General features: G+C 40.9%; 3 protein-coding genes across 4 annotated transcripts; all 3 read right to left on the bottom strand.

Annotated features, from left to right (window-relative positions):
- Positions 1-227: 227 nt before the first annotated feature.
- sf1 (splicing factor 1) lies at positions 228-10,231 on the bottom strand. Its single transcript, XM_044022229.1, has 12 exons — positions 9,822-10,231; positions 9,238-9,369; positions 7,377-7,452; positions 4,501-4,653; positions 3,807-3,896; positions 3,511-3,694; positions 3,296-3,411; positions 3,000-3,107; positions 2,698-2,890; positions 2,392-2,614; positions 2,080-2,244; positions 228-1,516 (listed from the first exon to the last, which is right to left on the bottom strand). Exons 1-12 carry the CDS (start codon positions 10,072-10,074, stop codon positions 1,185-1,187), a joined length of 2,025 nt encoding a protein of 674 aa, XP_043878164.1. The 5' UTR covers positions 10,075-10,231; the 3' UTR covers positions 228-1,184.
- Positions 10,232-11,375: 1,144 nt separating this feature from the next.
- rbm4.1 (RNA binding motif protein 4.1) lies at positions 11,376-15,703 on the bottom strand. The gene is made up of 3 exons (XM_044022230.1): positions 15,558-15,703; positions 14,017-14,440; positions 11,376-13,232 (listed from the first exon to the last, which is right to left on the bottom strand). The coding sequence occupies exons 2-3, from the start codon at positions 14,420-14,422 to the stop codon at positions 12,385-12,387; spliced, it is 1,254 nt and encodes a 417-aa protein (XP_043878165.1). The 5' UTR covers positions 14,423-14,440; positions 15,558-15,703; the 3' UTR covers positions 11,376-12,384.
- A 2,652-nt stretch (positions 15,704-18,355) lies between these two features.
- LOC122766956 (RNA-binding protein 4.1-like) lies at positions 18,356-21,787 on the bottom strand. Of its 2 annotated transcripts, XM_044022232.1 has the most exons (4): positions 21,724-21,787; positions 19,838-20,267; positions 18,703-19,466; positions 18,356-18,567 (listed from the first exon to the last, which is right to left on the bottom strand). In XM_044022232.1, the coding sequence occupies exons 2-3, from the start codon at positions 20,247-20,249 to the stop codon at positions 18,718-18,720; spliced, it is 1,161 nt and encodes a 386-aa protein (XP_043878167.1). In that variant the 5' UTR covers positions 20,250-20,267; positions 21,724-21,787; the 3' UTR covers positions 18,356-18,567; positions 18,703-18,717. The 2 variants fall into 2 exon arrangements, with proteins under 2 accessions (XP_043878167.1, XP_043878166.1); XM_044022231.1 differs by having other exon boundaries at positions 18,356-19,466.
- Positions 21,788-22,168: the final 381 nt, after the last annotated feature.

The raw sequence follows: 22,168 nt of genomic DNA, 5'->3' as shown, positions 1-22,168 counted from the left end.
AATAGCCTCTGTCGTGTACTGTATTTATAATACTATTTATCTAAGGAAATGCACAACTAAAAAGGAATACTGTTAAATTAAATACTGAGGGACATGAGATGAGACAGTAGAGCCACAAAAGCCGTTATATAACCCACAGAAAGGGGCAGAGAAGTGGGGCACTGTTGGCAAGCATCCCAGCATCCTGGAGAGGAGAAACCAGTTTTCACAAAAGGACGAAAAAAAGGTGAAATGTATCAGTTTAATTCTAAACCAAGCAAGATTTCAACAGCTATTCATTCAGGCTAGTGCCATAACACAACAAACTGATTCCAGAAACACGAGGAAAAAAACTTGACATTTTCTTCTGCGATAACTCAAGGGACAAAAACAAGATTCTTTCGTCTTTGCAGAAGCAGCACAAACATTGCACACATCTTGTCATAGCAAAGAGAGAGAGAGAGAGATGCAGGGAAAACAAGGATATCAGGCTCCCAGCATTCAAGTAGTGCAGGGGATCAGAGGCTCACACACAGCAGCACCAACCACCCCTTTTCAAACTCAGTGTCAGCATGAAAATAAAAAGAAAACAGATTTAAAACCCTGGGAATTTCTGGAAAATTATCTGAGACAGAACTACAGAGAGGTTTTTTTTCTGACAGAACTAAGATACACTTCACATCTCATTAATACAAAAATATTAATCTGATCAACTCAAAAGCCGACATAGTGAACAAGATAGGAGTTTAGATGCTGCTTAAAATCAATCATGCAAACTGAAATTCAACAGTTTAAATCCAATCAAAGTTGTGTTTCCAGATGTGAGCACAAACTGAATTTGTGCTTGGTCATTCGAGCCATTTATTTGGTAACCAAGAAGCATGACAGGAGTATTGCAGCACTGCAGGACACCAGGGGGCGACGTCTGTCTGAACAAGAAGCTTTGTATTAATCTAAATTTTAAAAACAGGAAAAAATAACTAAGTTACACAAGTTTACAAATTCAACTAACACATCCTTTGAATGATTCATCAGAGATGTCTCCACAATATCAAGGATCAATAAAAAATAAAGCACTGGTTATATTCTTTTCTGTGAGCAAACAGACGCTCTATATAACATCATCAGTTTATTGGATAGAAGAGAAGAATGTGGGCTGCAGCGTTGAAACTCATGTGAGAGGGTGGAGCTCTTCTCTGGCAGGCTTAACTCTGGGGTGGAGGGGGTGGTGGGGCAGGGGGCATGGCAAAGGGGGGCATGCCTGGCACCCCCATCCCCATCATGGTGACAAAATTGGAGGGGTCCATTGGTGGCGGGGGTGGTGGCGGTGCGTACATCATGCCCGTTGAGCCCGGGGGAGGTGGTGGTGGAGGGGGAGGAGCTCCGGGGGGCAGTGGGGGCTGGACACCGGGAGGAGGCGGCACCATGGATGGGGTACCCATGGGTGGTGGGGGCTGGGCCCCGGAGGCTGCAGGCTGCTGGGGCTGCTGCCATGGAGGCAGGGTGGCGGTGGCAGGGCTGGACGTGGTGGTGGTATCTGTGAGGAGGGGTGGAGGTTTGGACAAATTAAACACTTTCCCTGTGATGAAAAGATACCTTCACAGAAATCTGCCTACATGATTTATTACTTCATTTTCATGTCATGTACAAAAGAGCTCGACCTTTGTGGGTTTATAAATGAGGTTGCAGTGGTCCACCAAGAAATCATTATTCTTACACTGTGTCCCATCAAAAAATGCATGAATAAAAACATTGAAATAAAAGGTCTTCACTTATCAGTTTATAAACAAAGAACTTCTTCAGGGGTCTGGCAAATAAAATTTGCAGTACCAAAGCTTCCTTGAAAGCACAATTAAGGTTTTTAATAGGTCATCCAACCAAAGGAAATCAGCACAAATAAGGACATTTTGCTTAAAAGAAGGCCCATGGTGTCAGGTCGGTCAAACAACATTTAATCATGTTCACACATCAGTCTACCAGTCTATCAGTCTACCAGTCTATCAGTCTGAGGATTTCAGGGGGGCTTGTAAGTTGAAAGCCAATTTGACAAAATAAGTCGGACTAAATGAAAAATGAATGGAAACATTTGTGGGTTCTTACTTTGTTGCCATGGCAGTGGTGTACTGGTTGCCATACTGCTGGTTGGAGGGGGAGGAGGAGCCTGTTGTTGCCATGGCGGCAGAGGGCCAGACGGAGGGGGAGGTGGCTGACTGCTGGGGGGAGGAGGCGGAGGGGGCATCATACTCATCGGCGGAGGCAACAGACCTGCAAAGAATAACATTTAATTAGAGTTAAAAGAGTTACAGTACTAGATATAAGAGTTAAACTGTTAAAGTTGACACTAACCTCATTAAGTAACACATTATATCTACAATTTTCCAGCACTTGTCAGACTAAAATACCAGTTCTTACCCATCGGGTGTCCATGAGGTCCTGGAGCCTGGCTCATGGGGGGAGGAGGTGGCTGCATCCAGGGTGGAGGAAGGCCATTGGGGTTGGGGGGCATCGGGGGGCCTCCCATGCTGGGCATTGGCGGAGGGAAGCTGTGGGGTGCACCGTGACCACCAGGCCCTGCTTGCACGCTATGGTAGTTCCTGTTCTCATTATGGCCAGAGCTCATCCAGGGAGGCCGGTTCTGGTGCGCAAACACAGTAATCAGACAGTCATCAGACACTTTCTACATTAACCAAAGCATGAAATTGTGGATCACCAACTAACCAGAGGTGACTGGTTACTGTTGGGGCCCGAGGCACGGGGGCCTCCTCCCTGGCTACTGTGTCCTCCACCAGACGTAGGGACTGGAGCCTCCCCCAGCTCAGCCATGAGTGACAGGTACTCCTTATCCATGCGAGCTTTGTCCTGTGCCGACTGAGGAGGTTCTCCTCCTGTTGTTCTGTGGGCTGCAAATGTGCTATACGAAGCAGAACAAACAGTGTTACAAAAACATTCAGAATACACACACGCCACAAAGCTGAGCTTCTAACTTCTGTTCTGTGTAGTTGTGTTGAACCGTTGCTTACCTTGTGTACTTGCAGTCAGAGGAGATGTGACCGGCTCCACCACACTTGGTGCACAGGGTGGTGTTAGTGATGCTGCGTGGCTCAGAGTTTTGCCAAGGACGAAGGATCCTACAGACACAAAGAGAGAAAAAACGTCACTGGTGTTCAAGTAGCTAAGATGAAGCAGAATGTACTTTATAGCTATATTCATCTTTTCCAGTGTCTATACAGGCAAGAGCCTTGGTTTCTGGAGGGCACAGTCTTGCTGTACCGTGTTTCTATAGAAGCCTGGCTAAAGCCGGACAAAATCCACTGACCTGTTGTCATCTTCCCTCAGTGTGCCATTAAGTCTGGCCAGTTCCCTCAGCTGCATCTTCCGTAGGTCATTCTGATCCTCGGGTGTCTCAATGCCTTGTTTCAGGATGTTGCGGATCTGTGGATTTCACACAATTAACACACAGTACATGAGACATTTTTTACACAAATGGACTGACAAAGTAAATCACTAAACTAAAGATCAAAACATCCAAACCTGCTCCACAGCTTTCTTGACGTTCTCCATTGTGTTGGCAGTGACCAGGGCGTGCAGAGGCTCATCTTCCCCTGGGAGCATCTGCCCATCCTTTCGGCCAACCTTGCCCTCCTTCACAGAACCTTTACCACGGATCATGATCTTAGCACAGCACTCTTTCTCAATGTTCTTCAGTGTATTACCACTGGGGGGGGGGAAGAAGAACAAAGTTAAATGCTAAACTCAACTTCCAGCTGTTCTGGCTATGTCAAGTGAGTGAAAAACATGTATAGGTTAGGGTAACAAACAAAATTTACCGTGGTCCAATTAGAAGACCAACAAAGTTGATTTCAGGGTATTCATCTTGGGGAATCATCACTTTGTCGTTGACTCTGGTGGCAGGTGGTCTGAAAAAAATTACATAAAATAAACAAGATCAGTATTTGCAAGGAGAAATAGGAAACACTCTGAATACCTTTAAAGAGACTGGACAATGATTAGTTGTCCTGATCAGATGTGGTATCAACATGTGTCCTTGGTTGTTTATAGTACTGTCGCCGTGATTAGATTTAAATATGAGAAGAAAAGGCTTCTCCTGTGACTAAATCAACATCAGATGTGGCTTCTTCCCGCCGTCCCATATTCAAATATCTGATATCACATCTGTTCCCTGAGAACAAAATAATATGTTTGGCATATTCACACAAACACAAGCTTAGGCAGTGAAAGGGAGAAGAAGAGTGAATTGACTTGCTCTGCGTATGCTGTTCTAAGAAATACAATTTCTAACATTAGAAAATCATGTGACATTTGTTGTTGAAAATATATCCATGTTCAAGAGCCAATTAGTGTGAAATATTGTAAAGACGTGAGCTGAGGTGGCGGTCTTAAATCCAGGCATGTGCCAAGAGTTCAGACCTGTACTAGGCACAAAATAGATGTGATCGGATTACTCAGGACTGATGTTAACGCCAGGTCTGAATAGGGCCGGTATCTTGATGGCAATCATACTTATAGTCTGCAGGAGGCTTGAATTCAGGGTTGAGTCCGACCATCTCAGTGATGAGGGAGTGACGCTCCTCCTCGATCTTCTTCCGTGTGCGGTACTCTCGGGTGTTTAACCTCTTGCCCTCGCTGTTGTAGATTGGCTCTGGAGAGGGGGACCTGAAATTGGCAAACAAAGGGACAACAAAGACAACATCAATACCTTTCTAGAAGTGGAGCATGGTGGGAAAAAACAGTCACACATGCTTCCTACAGCTAACTAAGACTTCACTTAGAATACACTGGGAACAACATGTCTTACAAATGTTATTAAATGTAAATTTGGCTCTACTCAGTAATCACAGATCGACTGACTCTGTGACTCATGACCAGTGCAAGAGTAACTCAAAAAAAGGAAAAGAACAATTAGTGGGAGCTCTGCACTGACGTTTCAAAGGCTAGAGTCCATTCATTTATACCTCTCAGGGTAAAAAGGGGGCAACCAAAGCTGTATAGCGGTAATTCGCTAAATACATTGGAGGGGCATTAACCACATAGATAAGAGGGGGAAAAAAAATAAACAAATGAATGGCCATAACTACACCTGCATACAGGATTGTTGGCCTACAAGAAAGAAAAGCTGGAGGTAAGAAAAAGAAACCAAAGCAAAATTCGCAATCCTAAGCAGAAACGCTGGCTTTGAGAGTTGCTTGGTGTTGACGTGGCGGAAGAGGTCCGTACCTCCCCTTGGATGCTGAAAACCTGTGCTGCTGCGTTAAGGAGGCCCTGTGCTTGAAAAAGGGTTAGGTTGACGTGGGGTAATTTGGGTTAGAGAAAAGGAATTAAGATTAGATAGCCACCTTTTCCTATGCTCTCCCACCTGAGAGCCACATTTGTGTCCATGTGATGTGAAGAGTGAGGGAAAAAAAATAATATATATTTCCTTTTATGCTTCAAACTTCCAACGATGACAACCTGAAACACCCCCACGTTGGTTGTGTCACATTAGATTGGGGGAGTGGTTTGTAAGAGAGTGCTGCAGCTCTGTGGAAATGTCCGATTATGGTGAGAAAGTGACCCTAGCTTACAAAGGTCAACTCATACACTCTTGAAAAGCGAGTCACTTCCTGTGGGAACAGATCCTTAAGGAAACTATGTTATAAGTTGGCCGCTGTGGTTTCAGAACCCATGGAATTCTGGCGGACTTCTTGCAGACCTCAAGTGTCCAAAAGGGAAAACTGGCAACCCGCCACACCGGGTTGAATTGTTTAAAAGGGATATCACTGGAAAACCAGAGATCAACAACGACAGATGGTTAATTAGGTCTAAGAAAGAAAATATTGATCACTAGTGTAGTATGAAGTAGGCTCAAACACTCAAATATAGTAATGGAATATCCTATATCAAAGTCAACAAAAAGGGCTGGCCAATTCCCCTATCTCATCTTCATCAATTTTAAAACTCAAGACATCTAAAATAACAAAGATCATTTAAAACAGAGCATGGTTTGCTGACCTAAACCTGTTTCAGATAAAAATCTTTGTACATTCAGCAACATGTTTGTATTCATGGGTTCACGCAGCACTCTACGTCACAAAAAAAAGGCAGCGGGTGAAACCTTGATGCATAAATACTGGGAGTCTAAATTTAAAGAAACACTTGCACTAAACTGTCAAGTAAAATAAATACAACCTACAGAAAATATTTTTTTTAAAAAGTATCTTCATCTTGTGATGATCATGTGCTGTTGACTTGCTAAGTTCTGTTCTCATGAAATAATTCTAAACTTAACTTGCATTGACCTATATACAGTGGGTTGCCCAAGCATTTATACCCTCCTCCTTTCCACTGTGGACACTAGAGTAAAAATATTTACTTTATATTTTTAAATAACTTTTGACCTTTCCCGCCCAAGACTGAGTTTCTACAACATCACAAAGCAACAGATTATATTAACCTGCAAACATTTCAGAAAGAAAGGAAAAAAAGAAGACAATTGAAGGTCGATTTGCTGGCTTTTGGGAGCTTTCAACTGCATCTTACCTTTGTCCTCAGCAGATTGGCCCTGCTGTGTTCTGAGAAAACATTCTCCACTGGAGCTCAAAAGTTCCCCAAAAGCCAGAAAATAGACCCTTCATTAAAAGGTTTCTTTTGGTCAAACTACTATTTACACAGCAAAGAAGAAATGTTCACAATTACGTGCATGTGTGAAATATCAGATGAGAAAAAAAGTACACATTACTATACTCTGGCCAATAAAGCCTGGTCCTGCTAATTCTGTCTTTCAAAATGTGTAAACCACAATCAAAATGTATAGTTAACTGGTAACAAGCTCATTATTTTGAGTAAAATACAGTGGTCTGTTTACTAGGAACACCTTGCTATGGAGGTTGCAGTCTGTGGTGCTGTTGAGCTGTGTGGTGTTATGTTTACATGTGTACTTTTGACGACCATATTCAAAACAGAGAAATGTTCCCTGTATGCTGCAGTACAGTTTAACAACACCCCAACAGATGCAGGTCTGGAGCAATTTGTGTTCTTATTAGAGTGGCAATTGCCCAAATGTAGCATACAGACCCTACCTTCAGGAAAACAACATTTCCTTTGACATTACATTCACTACCTCGTAAACATAATGTTAAAGTAGTAAATGTGTAAATATTTACTGGTGGGTGAAATATTAACCGATTGGAAACTTAATGTTGCAAAGTAGAAAAACTTGATATTTAAAACACTGCCCTTCAAACTGCAGCTAACTTAACTATTGGACTACCAGATTATTACTAAAAAAAATTCTTTGATTACAACTAACCACCACATACAGAAAATCAACAATTGTCTTCCAAAAAGAGTCAAGAAGGTAGAGAAAATGTTACTGTTCGTGGATTTAATCTTTTTCCGACCTGTCCTCAGGGTTAACAGGGATTCCCAGGTCTCCTGTACGCAGTTTACGAGTCAGGTCTTCAATCTGCAGTTGGACTGGAAGAATTCAGGTTAGGAAAGAAAAACAAGGATGGAGAGAAATGTGGTTACCACAACAACATCAGAGAGACAAAGCTCTGCACATTAGAGCGCTGTCCCATTCATTACTATGGTAAAAAAAACAACAACTGTCAGATCTGTTAAATAAAAGCACAAAGGGAGATCAAATATAGGAGTCTAAAGCATTTCTGATGACATCAGAAAAATGTGTTACCCAATTAAGATGTGTGCTATGGGTAGGTTTACATTAGCACAAACAGAACTGTCATTTCCACACAATGATTAAACATGGCAACATGTCAGTTAATGACTAGACCGTGGTTCCAATAAATGCACAGCATAGCATTAATATTTAAAACTCAAATTGCTGAGGTTTTACTCCAGTAAGAGAAAGCTTCACATTCTGCAGCATATTAGGTTCCGAGGCTTTGGCATTTTAAGGACACCGCCGGTCTAAACATAAACCACTGATTGGTCTATTTGTTTTGTAAGTTTAAATAACAAAACAGGTGAGGACAGTCTCTCTTGTCACTCCACAGATCTAACACTGGGGGGCTGCAGTGACAAAGGAAACAATTCAAACATTTTAAAAGGCAATGGCGAAAGAATAAATAAATAAATAAATAAGTCATCTCATGCACATTATGAACGTTGTAATGAGAATACCCTTCAAACACTGAGATTCACTCATCACTGAAAGGATTACTCTTGATTATAGAGATGGATAAAGGGCCTGTGAATTGTAGCTCACAGTTAATGCATCTTAGAAGTGCTTCCCTTGGATTGTTTTAAAGGGGTCGACTACATGAGCAAAGGAAATGACAAGTATGACAAGGGAAGGTGGGCACAAATGACCAAGAAAGAACAACCATTACCAATGGGTGAACGACATCAATAACAAAGTCAGTTATTGACAAAAGGACTTATCTGCTTCAGAACACCCATGTGAGGGACTGTGAATGCAGTAATGTTGGTGCTACACTGCTGCTGAAAGGCATGTGTGGTTACAAACTGTATTTCAAAAATGTTTATAGGTCAAAGAGCAATAACAGTGATCAAGTGTTTCCCAATCTTTTTATCACAAATGAAACCAACTTTTTGAGTAATGCAAATATGTTTACGATGGATTGATTTGCCATTGAAGCAGCATTGCTCACACTCGGTCCGGTATAAACAAAGGCATATTTAGCATGTTAGGACATTATGACAAACGTCTCCATGCACAGGGACATTACTGATGATGTGTAAGGGGGGGGGGGTCAGGCAAGACAGTGAACAGTGACCTGCAGCTCAGGACAGATATCAGCAAGCAGTGGTGTTCAATAATCACCTATAAACAAACTTGTCTTACTAATTTGTGCTCAATGGTATGCAAATTTAAAAACCACCACAACATAACCACCTCCATATTAATAATGGAATTGCTGGTCAATCAACACCTTACATCAAGAAATATACTGTGTAATTGTTGACCAGAAAACAAACTATTGCTTTCTCTCAACAGTTGGAGCAAAATTAGACATTATGCATTTTTATGTTACACATTATGTTACTGTTAAATGGATAGATGATGGGAATCATTATTTACAGTTAGTATTATGCATCTTGAGGGTGCCAATAAAGCTCTAGCTGTTGGGAATTCAGCAAACAGCACGTGTGTGTAACATTAATAATGATAAGCATCATAAGGAGACTAGAAATTCACACATATGACATTACATAAGTGCATTTGTAGTTGTCATGCAACCCTTTGTGGACAAAGGATAAATAGTAATTATTTACCTATATAGGCTCTTTCCTGGTCCCGGGTCAATCCAGGAGGAATAACTGTGGGCATTCCCGGGATGACCGTCTTCTGGTCAGGCGTCTCGCTGCTCCAGCGGCTCTTCTTTCTCGATTTCTTCTGACCAAAATCTACCGAGAAAGGGTGATATAATGCACATTGATTGTGGCTACGTTGCAGGATAAATGTCTAATATCTGTATCTGATATGATCTTGTTTATGACGGGAAGGGTGGCGAACCGAAACAAGCTGATCTTAACACGGGAAACATTATATTTCACAACATTTTGAACCGAACACTAAGGAAACTACATATGCTTAATTTCAACACATATGACCACACGTATATCAATGTCATAATCTACGTTTAACATAGCATTATGTGTCTAAATTTAACCACAGAAAACAAGCTGAATTTGATTTTGGACCAACAACCGGGCAAATTGCTAATTTGAGTTTACAGATTCGTGCCCAGTGAGTACTTGACATGGGGCCTTGGAAGCTAAGCCATGTTAGCCACATTGGCTGGCTATCACTCACGCCTCACCACAAGCTTTCGTTAGCAGGTTAGCCTTCAACCTACCAGGTTTCCCTAGTCCGCCAACCACCACCGGTGGCTGAGGAGACGGGGCGGAAACACCCGTCACTGGGCTGAATTGCGGAAAAGCTACGTTTGGCATCGCAGGCTGGAAAGCTTGAAGTGCAGGGAAGGATGCTGGCGGCCCCGGTGTTGGCATCAAGCCGTTGCCCGAGCCAGGCCCGGCGTCAAATCCTCGTTTAGCGCCAATGCTGGGGTGCAACTTCCCCAAAGGGGTTGCATTTGCTCCCGTGGCCATTTCTTTCAAAGTCCCCCAACAACCACGTTACTCTCGAGGGTAGGTGTACTCGCGTTTAAAATGCTTTTAGTGAAAAAAATATTTGACGAGGGAGCAGACGATACGCAAATGCGCTCACAACACGTCCATCAAAATGGCGCCGGACAGAAAACCACAAAGGATGATCCGCCGTAGAATAAACCGTCCCTATTGGTGGAGCTAAGACCCGCCCACTCATCCTCACCCTGGGATTTGATTGGCGAATATGACAACCAATATGGCGCATAGCGTTGTGACCTCATATCCGGGCTACTATTCTAATTCAATTTTAGGTTTTATTATTTAATTTCTCCCTCTAATGTTGATTTACAACAAAACTGTAAGAATATTAACTTGTTGGATTAAATTGTATTTTTTAATTATTCAGTTCAGGCGAAATTAATTTCCTTTGAAATAACATTGACGGTCAAAGCAGTGGAGTTGGACCATTTCCACATGAACTGGAATTGTATTGGTCATTTAATTATGCAATTCATTGACACATTTATATCACACTGTGCTATTTTACCCATTTTCAAGGGTTTTAATGGAAAGGATATTTGTCATGTTTGTGTTTCACTTGAGTTGACATGTGTGATATTGTGCACATTTGCCCAATTTACATCTTGTTTACTCAAATATACAAAGGATTCAAAGGATTGAATCCCATGACAATTGTAATAACAAGGAGAAGAGTAGTGTCAATGCTTTGGATCAGGAGTCTCACTGTTAAGTCTGGTCAGGAGGGGCAGATGAAGTGGAAAAAGTCAAACTTTTTTGGGGGAAAAAAACATAATATGACAATATCTGTGATATTACAAAAAAAGTGTTTTGTTATAGAAAGATAGTTTACAATACAAATTTGATTTATGATGCAAAATGAATCCGTAAATAAAAATCTGACAAGAAATAATGACTTTATATTAAATGGAGGGCCACATTAAAATGATTGAGGGTCCGCAAGTTTGAGAACTCTTCTTTAGTTACCGTTTACTGTTGTTGAATGCAATGGGACAGAAACCGTAGTTCGCGTTTTTTTGGTCAATTAGGGGGCATTCATCTTCTACCACTTTTTTTTCCACACGAGGGTCGCTAGTGCCAATCCCTGCTGACATAGGGCAAGAGGCAGGGTACACCCTAGACCAGATGCCAGTTTATCACATTCTAAATGTATACGTTTCCTAAGTTATGACCTTTATCAGTTTAAAGTATGTGTGTTTAATTTAAGATTCTGTTTGAAACTAACAATAAATGAGTGCATTAACAAACAAACAAAAAACTACTTCTGTGGCAACCTTCTATTTAATCAAAAATTAAATCGGTTACTTACATGGACCAGAATACCAGAGGATTCATCACATTGAACAGTCACAGTCTTTAGACAGATTTTAATTGTAACCCAATATGTAGAAATCAAGACAGACAGCACAGGCAACTAAGATCATCTTATGAAACTACAAGTTTAAAATTTGAAACCCAACTTTCAACACAAGAGGAAATTAAAAAAAAAAAATACAAGCAATGTGACTGTAAAAAAATGATCACAAGTGAGTTAATCACAGCTTCATAAACAATTTTGTATGTAACAAATGCATTGTTGCAAATGTAAATGCAAATGTTCATGTTCTTCCTGTGCAGGTCTGTCATACATTTAAGTCCACAGGTTAGTGAAGTGAACAGAAATGGGATTAGCTTTTTCCATGTGCTTCAAAAATGAACCAACAATGTAAACTTACAACACAGACGGACAGTAAAGAGATGAGCAGCTGCTGAAAAGAACTTAGAAAAATAGAATTGCTGAAACCCCAAGACTCACCTTTAAAAACATGCATGAGTCAATGGTTTTTTCTATAAAATGAGCCTACATAGTGTATGGACATTGATACTTTCAGAGAGGCCATTTTCTTTTGTTTGGGTTTACAATATCACAAATGGATACCAAACGAAATCTGCACACTACACTAAACCATTAAGCACTGCACCAATACCACAACATGTAAATAGGATGAACAGCACTGGACTGGACATTTAAGTTTGATTACTGCTTTTTGTAGTATAAACTGGAATGAGATGACAGCATGATGTGACTGTATTTAACTATTACTACTGAAATCTCGTCATGGGATGATTTGAAATCTATTTACTCCCACCATAATCTTGCTACCTTCACGTCTTGTATAAACATTACCAATGAGAATTTGTTATGCTTAATTTTTAGTTATTCCTATTCTACTTAGACTAGCCTGTCTGCTAAATATCAACCACCCCTCATGAGACGTTGTAGGACACGGGTTAGTATGCATATCGTGGCCGCTCCGCACCGGCATCCCGCGAATGGTCGTAGGTAGAGCTCCTTGGAATGGGCGTCACCGTGGGCATGCGCGTACGATCATATGAATATCCTTCCGCCTCAGCAGGTGCTCTCCGAACCGGACTCCGGTCACGTGCATAGTATGAGGTGACTGAAGCTGGTGGAGGAGGAGGGGGAGGGCACTGGTATGGGTTATGGCTAGAGGGAGGAAGACGTTCCCTCATGATAGGCGTGGCGGCGGTTGATGGAGCAGACAAGGGGACAGCGCGCCGTTCCTCGAAATAACTGCCTCCGTATGAATTGGCCCTGTACTTCTCGTAGTAGTCCACGACCCCGTACGGATCCCGTTCCTCGTAAGGCGACCGCCGCGTCGGGTAGGGTGGAACCGCGCCATAGTATGAGCCGGTGCTCCGGTATCCCGCCTCGCTGCCGTACATCCGAGCCATGCTATGATCAGCAACAGGGTTTATTCCATAACCTGGGGGCGGCCCGTATCTCATTGCACTCTCGTACCCTGCGCCCCGTCTGTACCCTGGCATGCTGCCGTGACCAGAACCACCGGAATAAACAGGTACAGGAGCATAGCCGTCACCGTAATCTGGATCGCCAGTGAAGTCTGGATTATAACCCCTGTTGCGACCACGCCCGCCAAATCTCGGGGCATCGTATCCATCAGACTCTGAGCCGTTTCTGTGGTGGCCATTTTGGTCAAGAGGGCACTCTTTGGACCAGTGGCCTTCCTGCCCGCAACGATAACAACCCGATCTGTCTCCCATTCCCGGCGCAGTACGCAGGCGGCTAGTCGAAAGCTTCACGCTCATCAGTTTGCCTTAAAAAGAAAAGACTCAATAAGGATTTTTGTCTGCATTTGTACCATATAATATAACCAGACATTACCTTTCTGGCATACAAAGTTCTCCTTGTGTATTCGTGTGCTAAAAATCTACATTACACGCCAATTGAGCAATGAAACATGGCCTATGACTGGAACATTAGAAAGTACAGTTATTAAAGCTGAAATCCATAACATTTTTACACCCCGAGGAGAACCAGGTAAATATGAGGATATTTATACGTCAACAATAAAAACTAATTGTACCCAAGAGAAATTAAAATTATTATAACGGAAGTCAGTGAGGTTCCAAGTGACGTCAGAGCCGATGCGCACATCACTACTCCGCATTTAACCCAGAATACATGACCGCGCTAAAAAGAACGCATGAATAAACACACTTGATGGTCATTCTGCTCAAAGTGAGTTTAGATTTGCCGAATTAAACAAACGCCATGAACTTCCCGGCATTAAACTGACAATAGCCGCACAACTGGAATAAGTGTGACCCCGGCAGAACATCACGTACTGCACATTATAATTGTGTACAATACAAATGAAAATTACAAACAATATTACGGATGCCAGCTTTAAAAAATATATATAAAAAAAAAAGAATGTAGGCCTATCATTTCTCTTCAACTTACCATTGTCCCCTTATTTTTTTTTTCTTACCTGCAGCGCATCCGCAACTTACCTGTAAACTTACAAGAACAGAGTGATATATTCTTTATGTTTAATCAAGTGTTAACTCCCCATGAAGCCCATCCCGAGAGTTCACCTTTAAACGCGGTGTTGTCTAAATGATTAATGACCTCCATGGCATCCTCCATTCTCTCCATGTGAACAAAAGCATAGTTTTTTACTATGTCACACTCCAACACAGAACCATACTCTTCAAACTTAGCCCTCAGCTCTTGGTTGGTGCAGGCAATGTTGCCGACGTGCAGTTTGGTGGATCCTTTCATCTTGCCACGGCTCAATTCCACATTCATGGGCTGACCGTTGAGCTCGTAGTGGTGGAGGTTGCGTATGGCCTCCTCTGCCTCTGCTTTGCTATCCATGTGCACAAAGCCAAAGTTCTTGACCACAGTGCATTCTGCAATCTTGCCATACTGGGAGAAGAGAGAGCGAAGTTCCTCTGACGTCGTCTCTGACGACAAGTTCCCAATGAATATTTTCACCATGGTGGAGCTGATCTGTCACTGTGGGAAAAGAAGAAATGGAGATTGATACCAGAAATCTATCAACCAAATCAAAATCTGGCCCAGATAATTTACTTGAAGTATCATTATTTTTATCTGACGGTACTTAGTTAAGATTGATTCAAAAGAAAATACGCTCCAGTACATCCTTTACAGGTTTTATAACTCAACTAAATCACCTTAGTTTTTGTTTTGTTTTTTAAAATCATTTCTATTTATTAAATTGCGTTATACAAGTTACAATATGCCTGACAGCCATTAAAGTAACTGAAGCCAATTTTCTGTTTTTTTTTCCCAGTCTGATTTTCACTCAAAAAAAAAGATTTTTATTTGTTTTCTTTGCTACAAATAAATCCCAAGGTTCTAATTTAGAGCAACAGGTACTACTTATTTTCCTTATTTGACTCTTTTTATTCTAATTAATAGTGGAGTGTCATAGAGGACCCCAGAAAGCTGAACATGATCCCATTGAAGTAGCTAAAATCAGAAACCGATTCATTGATAAGATCATTTGTATTAATTGTTGCTGCTCTAATACAAAATACCTGCGTGCCAAAGCGACATCACAAAATAAAAGTGGAATTTAGCATATGATAGTAGGGATTCATGTGCCTCCCTTTCACTTTAAGCACTTGACAGTTCGCTAAATGCACAATTATCCTTTACTATACGTTTTTGCGACGACATATAACTGGTGTATTTGCAGCTGTTTGTAGACCTACAGGCTGGTTTATGCTTAGGCTTATGTTAAGGGAACATGATAAGGCCTGCATCCCTTGATGAATCTCTGTAGATGAAGACACGTTCATCTCCATTCACAGCATTAGCATTGTGGCTTTGAAACTCTTTCTATACCTGTAGCTGCCGTTAACGTAGTAAAGACTGGCGACGATTTAACGTTTAACAGCCTGGTGACACTGGTTTAATCGCTGATAGAAGTTACATAATGTGCTGCCAACGTTACGTTGCACGCCTATTGTGTTATATTAGCTTAGCATGCACCCATGCGTAAAACAGGAGCTCCATTTGTTCGAGAGATACATTATCTTAGGCTAGAGTTGAACGGGAAAAAGCTAACAAGCTCAGGCTTTTATGCATTTTATGAATTCTTTTTTACCTTCCGCAGCTGTAGCGCGTGTGTGAGAGTGTGTCGGTTCCTCGAATGAAATGGCGCCTTCTGCTACCACATTCGCAGCTCGTGACTAGGTTAGCACCACGCTAAATATGGAACAGCGCGGCTAATCGGTTAACTCTCTCGGGGGAGAAACCAGCAGCCGGAGTAAGTTAACGCGAGACTCGAGGAATCGCGTAAACGAAGGGAAGATCTGCTGGTGACCTCAAGTAAAAGACCAATACAAAACCCACAAAGGAGTCTTTTGTAATCAACTATATTATATATATATATTTTTTAGCAAAGCTTCTTATTTATGAGGAAAAGACAGAGCTTTTGAATTATACCTTCAGTATCTTCAGTTGAAAACCAAAAGGCCCATTTCAAATATATCGTTTTGTTTGTCCCACTGTCTTGCTTTTATCTGCTTATTTATAACTTATATTATTTTGTATACATGTGTATTATTTTATTCTTATTATTTTTATTTTGCTCCCAAGTTCTGCTATTGTCCTTGTCTATTTGTTATATTTTGTAAACAACAATAATAATTAAAAAAACACTCAGCAGAACCAGAAACTGTCACTTTCTCCTTCCAAATAAAACAAATAAATATATAAATTAAATCTGTTGACCTCAAGTTGGTGAATGTAAATTGACCAACACACAAAGTGTATATTGTAGATTTATTGTGTTTCATATGAAACCTATTTTCCAAATACCTTGTTTTAAAAATAAAATTCAGCATGACTGCTCAGCCTTGATGTTAAATTACAGAAAACATACACTATATTTAAATTACGTCTTAGCACCCGAGTTATTTTACCCTCAAACTTTTCAAGAGTCTAAAAAATAAATGTATATTTTTTTAACAGCAGTGTTTCAAAAGCACACAATAATAGCATTTTTTTCTTATATAATCAGCACAAATAAAAACAACGTTTAACCATTTAACCCTTAAATATGGCTCCAAGAAGCAAACAATTAGAAGTTCCCATGGTCCATTTTGGCAGGTTACACTGGTCACTGGTGTAAATAAGCAAATAAATGCTGACCAAGATCAATTTTGATTTTGCTTGTTTCAAGACGATCGTTGGACCTGATTGACTAAACTAAATGGAGTTAATGTTAGCAGTCAGTGAGACCCACACTACTCATACACATCCAAGGAGATGCCACCAAACAAGCTTTCAAACAAAAACAAAAAATGTCAAGACCAAGTTGTTGTCTTTAATAAAAATCACATTCATTTCAGATTTTCTTTTTTTTAATGTATGCTGGTACTTTCACAGCTAGTAAGAAAAATACAAACGTCAAATCCACCTGTATGCAAAACAAACATGTTCAACAAAGAAAAACACGCCTTGCTAACTTGTCCAGCCCAGAGTCTCGAGTTCTGCCTCATGTTTCTCCATCTGCCTATGATGTGATACACATGGATATACAATACATATCCACCCCAGACTAAAACCAAAGACACAGAGGTTTTATAAACATCACCAGTGGGAAGAAAATAGCTATGTCTTGTTCACACAAAATGCTCGCCAGCCGATGGGCCCTTTACACGGCAGCCATTTTGACATGTTTAAGCAGGAAAAAAATCAGGATTTATTGATCACACACTGACCAGCATTCAATGACTGAGTAATAGGAATAAAGTCATAATATTAAAAAAGTCATAATATTACACAATAAAAAAAGTCCTGATAATGTGGTGCAAAGTATTTCTATATTTTTGTAACTTCACGAAAATGCTCCACGTTTCTCATCTTGATGCAGGTTGATCATGTGAGATTTTGCTTTAATAATAATTTACTTTATTCTCGAAAGATTTTTCTCTTTATTCTATTTCGTAAACACAATTAAATAAAATTTAATTAAAAAAAAATATGCTGGAATGTTTGAGATCATTTATTTCTTATTTTCTCTCACAGTGTGATGCAGTTTTCTGACTTAGGCTGAGTCAGTTGAATGGATGTGGATTTTGTTGCTCTTAAAAAGTGAAACAATGTCCATTCGTGTGCTACACTAAATGTTTTTGATAAATTATGAATATGTTTCAGTGTGTTTTTTTGGTTGTTGTTTTTTTGGCTCCTCAGTGACGTTTAATAAAAAACAATCAAGAGATTAATGTACAATGAAAATAATTACTTACATCCATAAAACTGACTCAGATTAGGAGCAAGTTCAGGCTCGACTGAACTACAAGCAACTGATCTGGCTAATTAAACCAGGTAACCCTGCAACCCAATTTAAAAAAATAAAGCAAGTGTTCCATAATAAATGGAACCAAAACATGTCAGCTGGGTTTATAGTAAATGCAGAGCGTTAACGGGCAAATGAGTAACAATCAGTATCGTTTAAGGTAAAATACAAGCAGCATGTAGTTACTATTTAAAAAGGTGCATTTCAAGAAAAGGGTGGGAAGGAGGAGAGGACATAGAATATGATGGACTAGGTGGTGAAGGAGTTTTCTAATTCAAGAAGATGGCAGTAATTCTGCATCATAGATGCAAACTGCCGTTAAACCCCAGAGAAGAACTACAGTGTAGCCTAGGGTGTGATAGTAAAAGCCTGTGCATAAAGCAAGATGTATATATATATATATATATATATACATACATATATATATATATATATATATATATATGTAATAATTGTCTCTTCACATAGTTATAAATCCAGCTTTTTTCTGAATAATCACCAAAAGCTGAACAATCCACATTTGTTACATTTGCTACACATAATGAACAAATAAGAAAAACAAACAAACATGGCTAAAAACCGAGCTGAACCTGCAGAGCAAAGTTTTTGTTTTTTATACAATATAAATGTTAGACAGGGCAGTTCGTGTAACATTACTGAAAACAGAATATGCAAATGGTCTGAAAAGACAAGATGCCACTTTCCAAACCCAAATTCCCACATCTTGTATGGTTTCCTGCACATCGCACAGACTGATGAAATCACGTAGCTCGAAGATATAACAGCAAAGTCCCGCAGTTCACAAATAGACCTATAAAGAGAGCAAAGCAATCCCTTTTCAGAAACGACGGTTTAATCCCCAAATGTCCGCAGCACAGCATTACCCATATAATTTAGCAGCAAAAGCTCCTAATTCCACGTAGATCGTCATTACCATGTTGCTCACCTTAGCGCCATGGCTTTAGTACGGGTTGTATCGCGACGCGTAAGGATCTTTGGCTCGTGGAGCAGTGTAGGAGGTCCTGGAGGACACCGGTGACAGCCGTGTTCGCTCGTAGGTGTAGCCTCCAGTAGGGTCTGGCACTCGTTGGATCGGGCTGCGGTCCCGTGCGTAGTATGCGGCAGTTGAATCGACCGACGACGTTGGAGGCATTTGCCTGTATGGATCTACACTAGAGGGAAGCTTTGAGAAGGAAGGAGGGGGAGGTGGGGGAGGAGGAATATAGGACATGCGGCGTTCCTCGAAATAACTCGAGCCATATGGCCGAGCTCTGTACTTTTCATAATAATCAACACTGCTATAGGGACGGTCACGATCATAAGCGGATGACCTCTCAGCATAGGAGCCTGCAGCTCTGTTTGCATACCTACTCCCTGCCTCAGAGCCATAGCCGCTAAGCCTCCGAGGAGGGGGTGGCGGTGGCGGAATTCCACCTCCATAACTACCCTCACTATACGCAGAGCCACCCATGTAATCAGCCGCTGGAGGAGGGGTCATTCCGTAGGCACCCCTGCCATAACCAGGGGGGCCGCGTGGGGGGGCTCGGCCACTGCGACCTCCCATGCTGTCGTCGCTGCTACCGTTCCGATCGACTGGACAATCTTTCGACCAGTGACCATGTTTCCCACAGACATAGCAGCCGGTATGACTTCCCATTCCCGGGGCAGTGCGAAGCCGACTCGTGGACAGCTGTACGCTCATCAGCTTGCCTTGTAAGGAGAGAGAAGAAACGCATGAGACCGCAGGGTTGTGACACGAAAAGGCTCTTACCGTCTAAAAGCACGTTCAAAGCATTTGGCCGAACATCACTGAGCGAAGCGAAACAACCTTCAGTGCCAGGTGCACGTGGTTACATGCCGATGTCTATTCACCAGTTACACTGTCCAGGGTTTTACAAGTGACTGGCAAACTTAAAACTGATTACTTTCAGTCCACCTGCTCAATGAAGGCAACAGTGATTCAAACTTTCTTTTGCTGTGCTCAAGTTATCAGCTAGCGGTGTTTACTTGGCGACAGAACAAAATCCAATTTCGAATCTACAGACAGTAAAGAAACCAGTTTCCGCTGGCCAGGAGTTCACCTTTGTAGGCCGTGTTGTCCAGCTTACTGATGGCCTCCATGGCATCCTCCACTTGCTCCATGTGTATAAAGGCATAGTCTTTCACTATGTCACACTCCACCACTGTGCCATATTCCGCAAACTTGGCCCGCAGCATATCAGTGGTGACGTCCGAACTGATGTTACTGACATGGAGCTTGGTGGTAGATTTGGGCCTCCCTTTGCTCATCTCCACATTCATGCGCCAGCCGTGCAGCTGGTGCTGATGGAGGTTTTGAATGGCCTCCTCCGCTTCGGTAATGCTATTCATGTGCACAAACCCATAGTTTTTGACAACATCACATTCGGACACTTTGCCATACTTCTCAAAGAGTTCGCGCAGCTCATCGGGTGTGGTGTTGCAGGAGAGGTTGCCGATAAAAATTTTCACCATGGTGAAATTCTGTGTATCCTGAAGGGTTTAGAAAAACACATTATTTACAAGTGTATAACTATGAACATGATTACTTCAAACTGTCAGCAAACCATAAATTGGTGCTATTGAATAGATTATTCCTACTACGAGTGCTTTAGATACACCAAGCAAAAATAAAGTTTAATACAACCGAGTCTTTTGATTGCAAAAAAGTGATTACTTAATTAATCACTATTTTTATTCTGTTTTAGAGTTATTTATTAATTAAAACAAGCTTTGTGATTTTTTTTAGCGTGTTAAAAGTGAATATGTTCTGATTTCATTGCTTCATTTGACAAAGAAAACATTACAACTGACAAATGTTGGTTCCTGGACATAATCAACATATTACGGACCAACACAAAAACTAATACTGTTTGTAACAGCTTTAGAGAAGCTTTAAATGGGCTGGGGTAGCTCAGTGGTTAAGACTGGTACCCTGTGCTCAAAAGACTTCATGGTCGCAATCAACTCCAGGTTGTACTCAATTCCCTTGTAAGTCGCTTTCAATAAAAGCGTCTGCTAAATTACATGTAACGTAATAATACATAGTCTTCTTCTAATAATAACTAATAGCATACTGTGCAATGCTGCCCTCCACTGGTTTCATAAGTTGGTCAAGTTTATTTTTGTTATTACACCAAAAACTGGCAATTACCAAGTCATTTGCTGCAATGCCGGTTCATACGAAGGCATATGAGATAGTGATGTTATTCCCAGAGACTGGGAATATATATTAATATATATATTATATAATATATATTATAACATTTGAGGACTTTTTTTGAAGAAAAATTAAGTTCTGAATAATTTTCCAACGGTGTCTGTGTACAGAAGTGGCAATCGCATTGTCAACTGTATATGATGCACACATTTGCTCCCATGCTTTTGTGACAGTTTGCCCCTTCGAAAAATAAAATTTGCATTAGACACAAATACGTATGTTTGGATGCTAGACGAAACACAGCTTCAAACTAAGTGGTGTCAAGTTGTCAAAACCATTTAAATATTAATATCGCCGGGGCTCTCTCTGCAAACCATGAAACTACGCATTTACTTCCCCATACATTTTAAGAAACATATCAAGTTAGACAAGTTAGTCCGTTAAAGAGTGCAATGTTTAGCTAGCATGGCTAGCTTGCTAACACATCTTCGTCCAATATTAACATATATTAACTGCCAGTTACCACTTAACTCGCTCGTTATAAACCTCTGGAAATAGCGTTAGGTGCGCAGTGCGTCCAGAGTTTATTGTAATGGCGTTCGCTTGGGTTGGGATTCAGGAAGCTAAAACAGCTAGCTGGCTAATAAGTCACTGCAAACGTTCGCCCATTATTTCAGCATACACGTCTATGAAAAATATTTATTTCAGCAACACAGTGACAGCTCCACATAGTCAACTCCCCAGAGGGTATTTCACGTTCCCATCGAATCGTTAAAACTCAAAACTCACCAATAAAGTGAAGTAGGCCTTAACGCCAATGAATGAAATGTGAAATGGCGCTGCTGCCGTTTAATCTATTTCCTGTTTTATTGCGAGCAGCGCTGAGACGCATTACCGCCACCTACTGTACTGGAGTGCGTATCAACCCAGTCTTTTCAAATAACTGATATCAATAACTTGAACGTGTGCATTTGCAAAACAGATAAAGACATTAATAAAGTAAAATTAATATAAAAAAAAAAGAAGAAAAAACTTAAACCGTTGCCTTTGATCCGGTATTCCATCTGCCTCCTTATCTGTGCCCTCTATTTGTTTTTAAAGGGACAAAACTGCAGAAAGAATGTTAGTACCCACATACTGATGGAAGTTTTTTCTTTGCCTTGTAAATTGTTTTTTGTGTTCTTTAATGTGGAGATGCTGTAATGTTTACATGTTTTGGTTTGTTGATAAATTA

This window comes from Solea senegalensis, linkage group LG3, assembly GCF_019176455.1.
Source record: "Solea senegalensis isolate Sse05_10M linkage group LG3, IFAPA_SoseM_1, whole genome shotgun sequence".
Taxonomy (NCBI): domain Eukaryota; kingdom Metazoa; phylum Chordata; class Actinopteri; order Pleuronectiformes; family Soleidae; genus Solea; species Solea senegalensis.
This window is presented reverse-complemented; position numbering and strand designations above follow the sequence as displayed.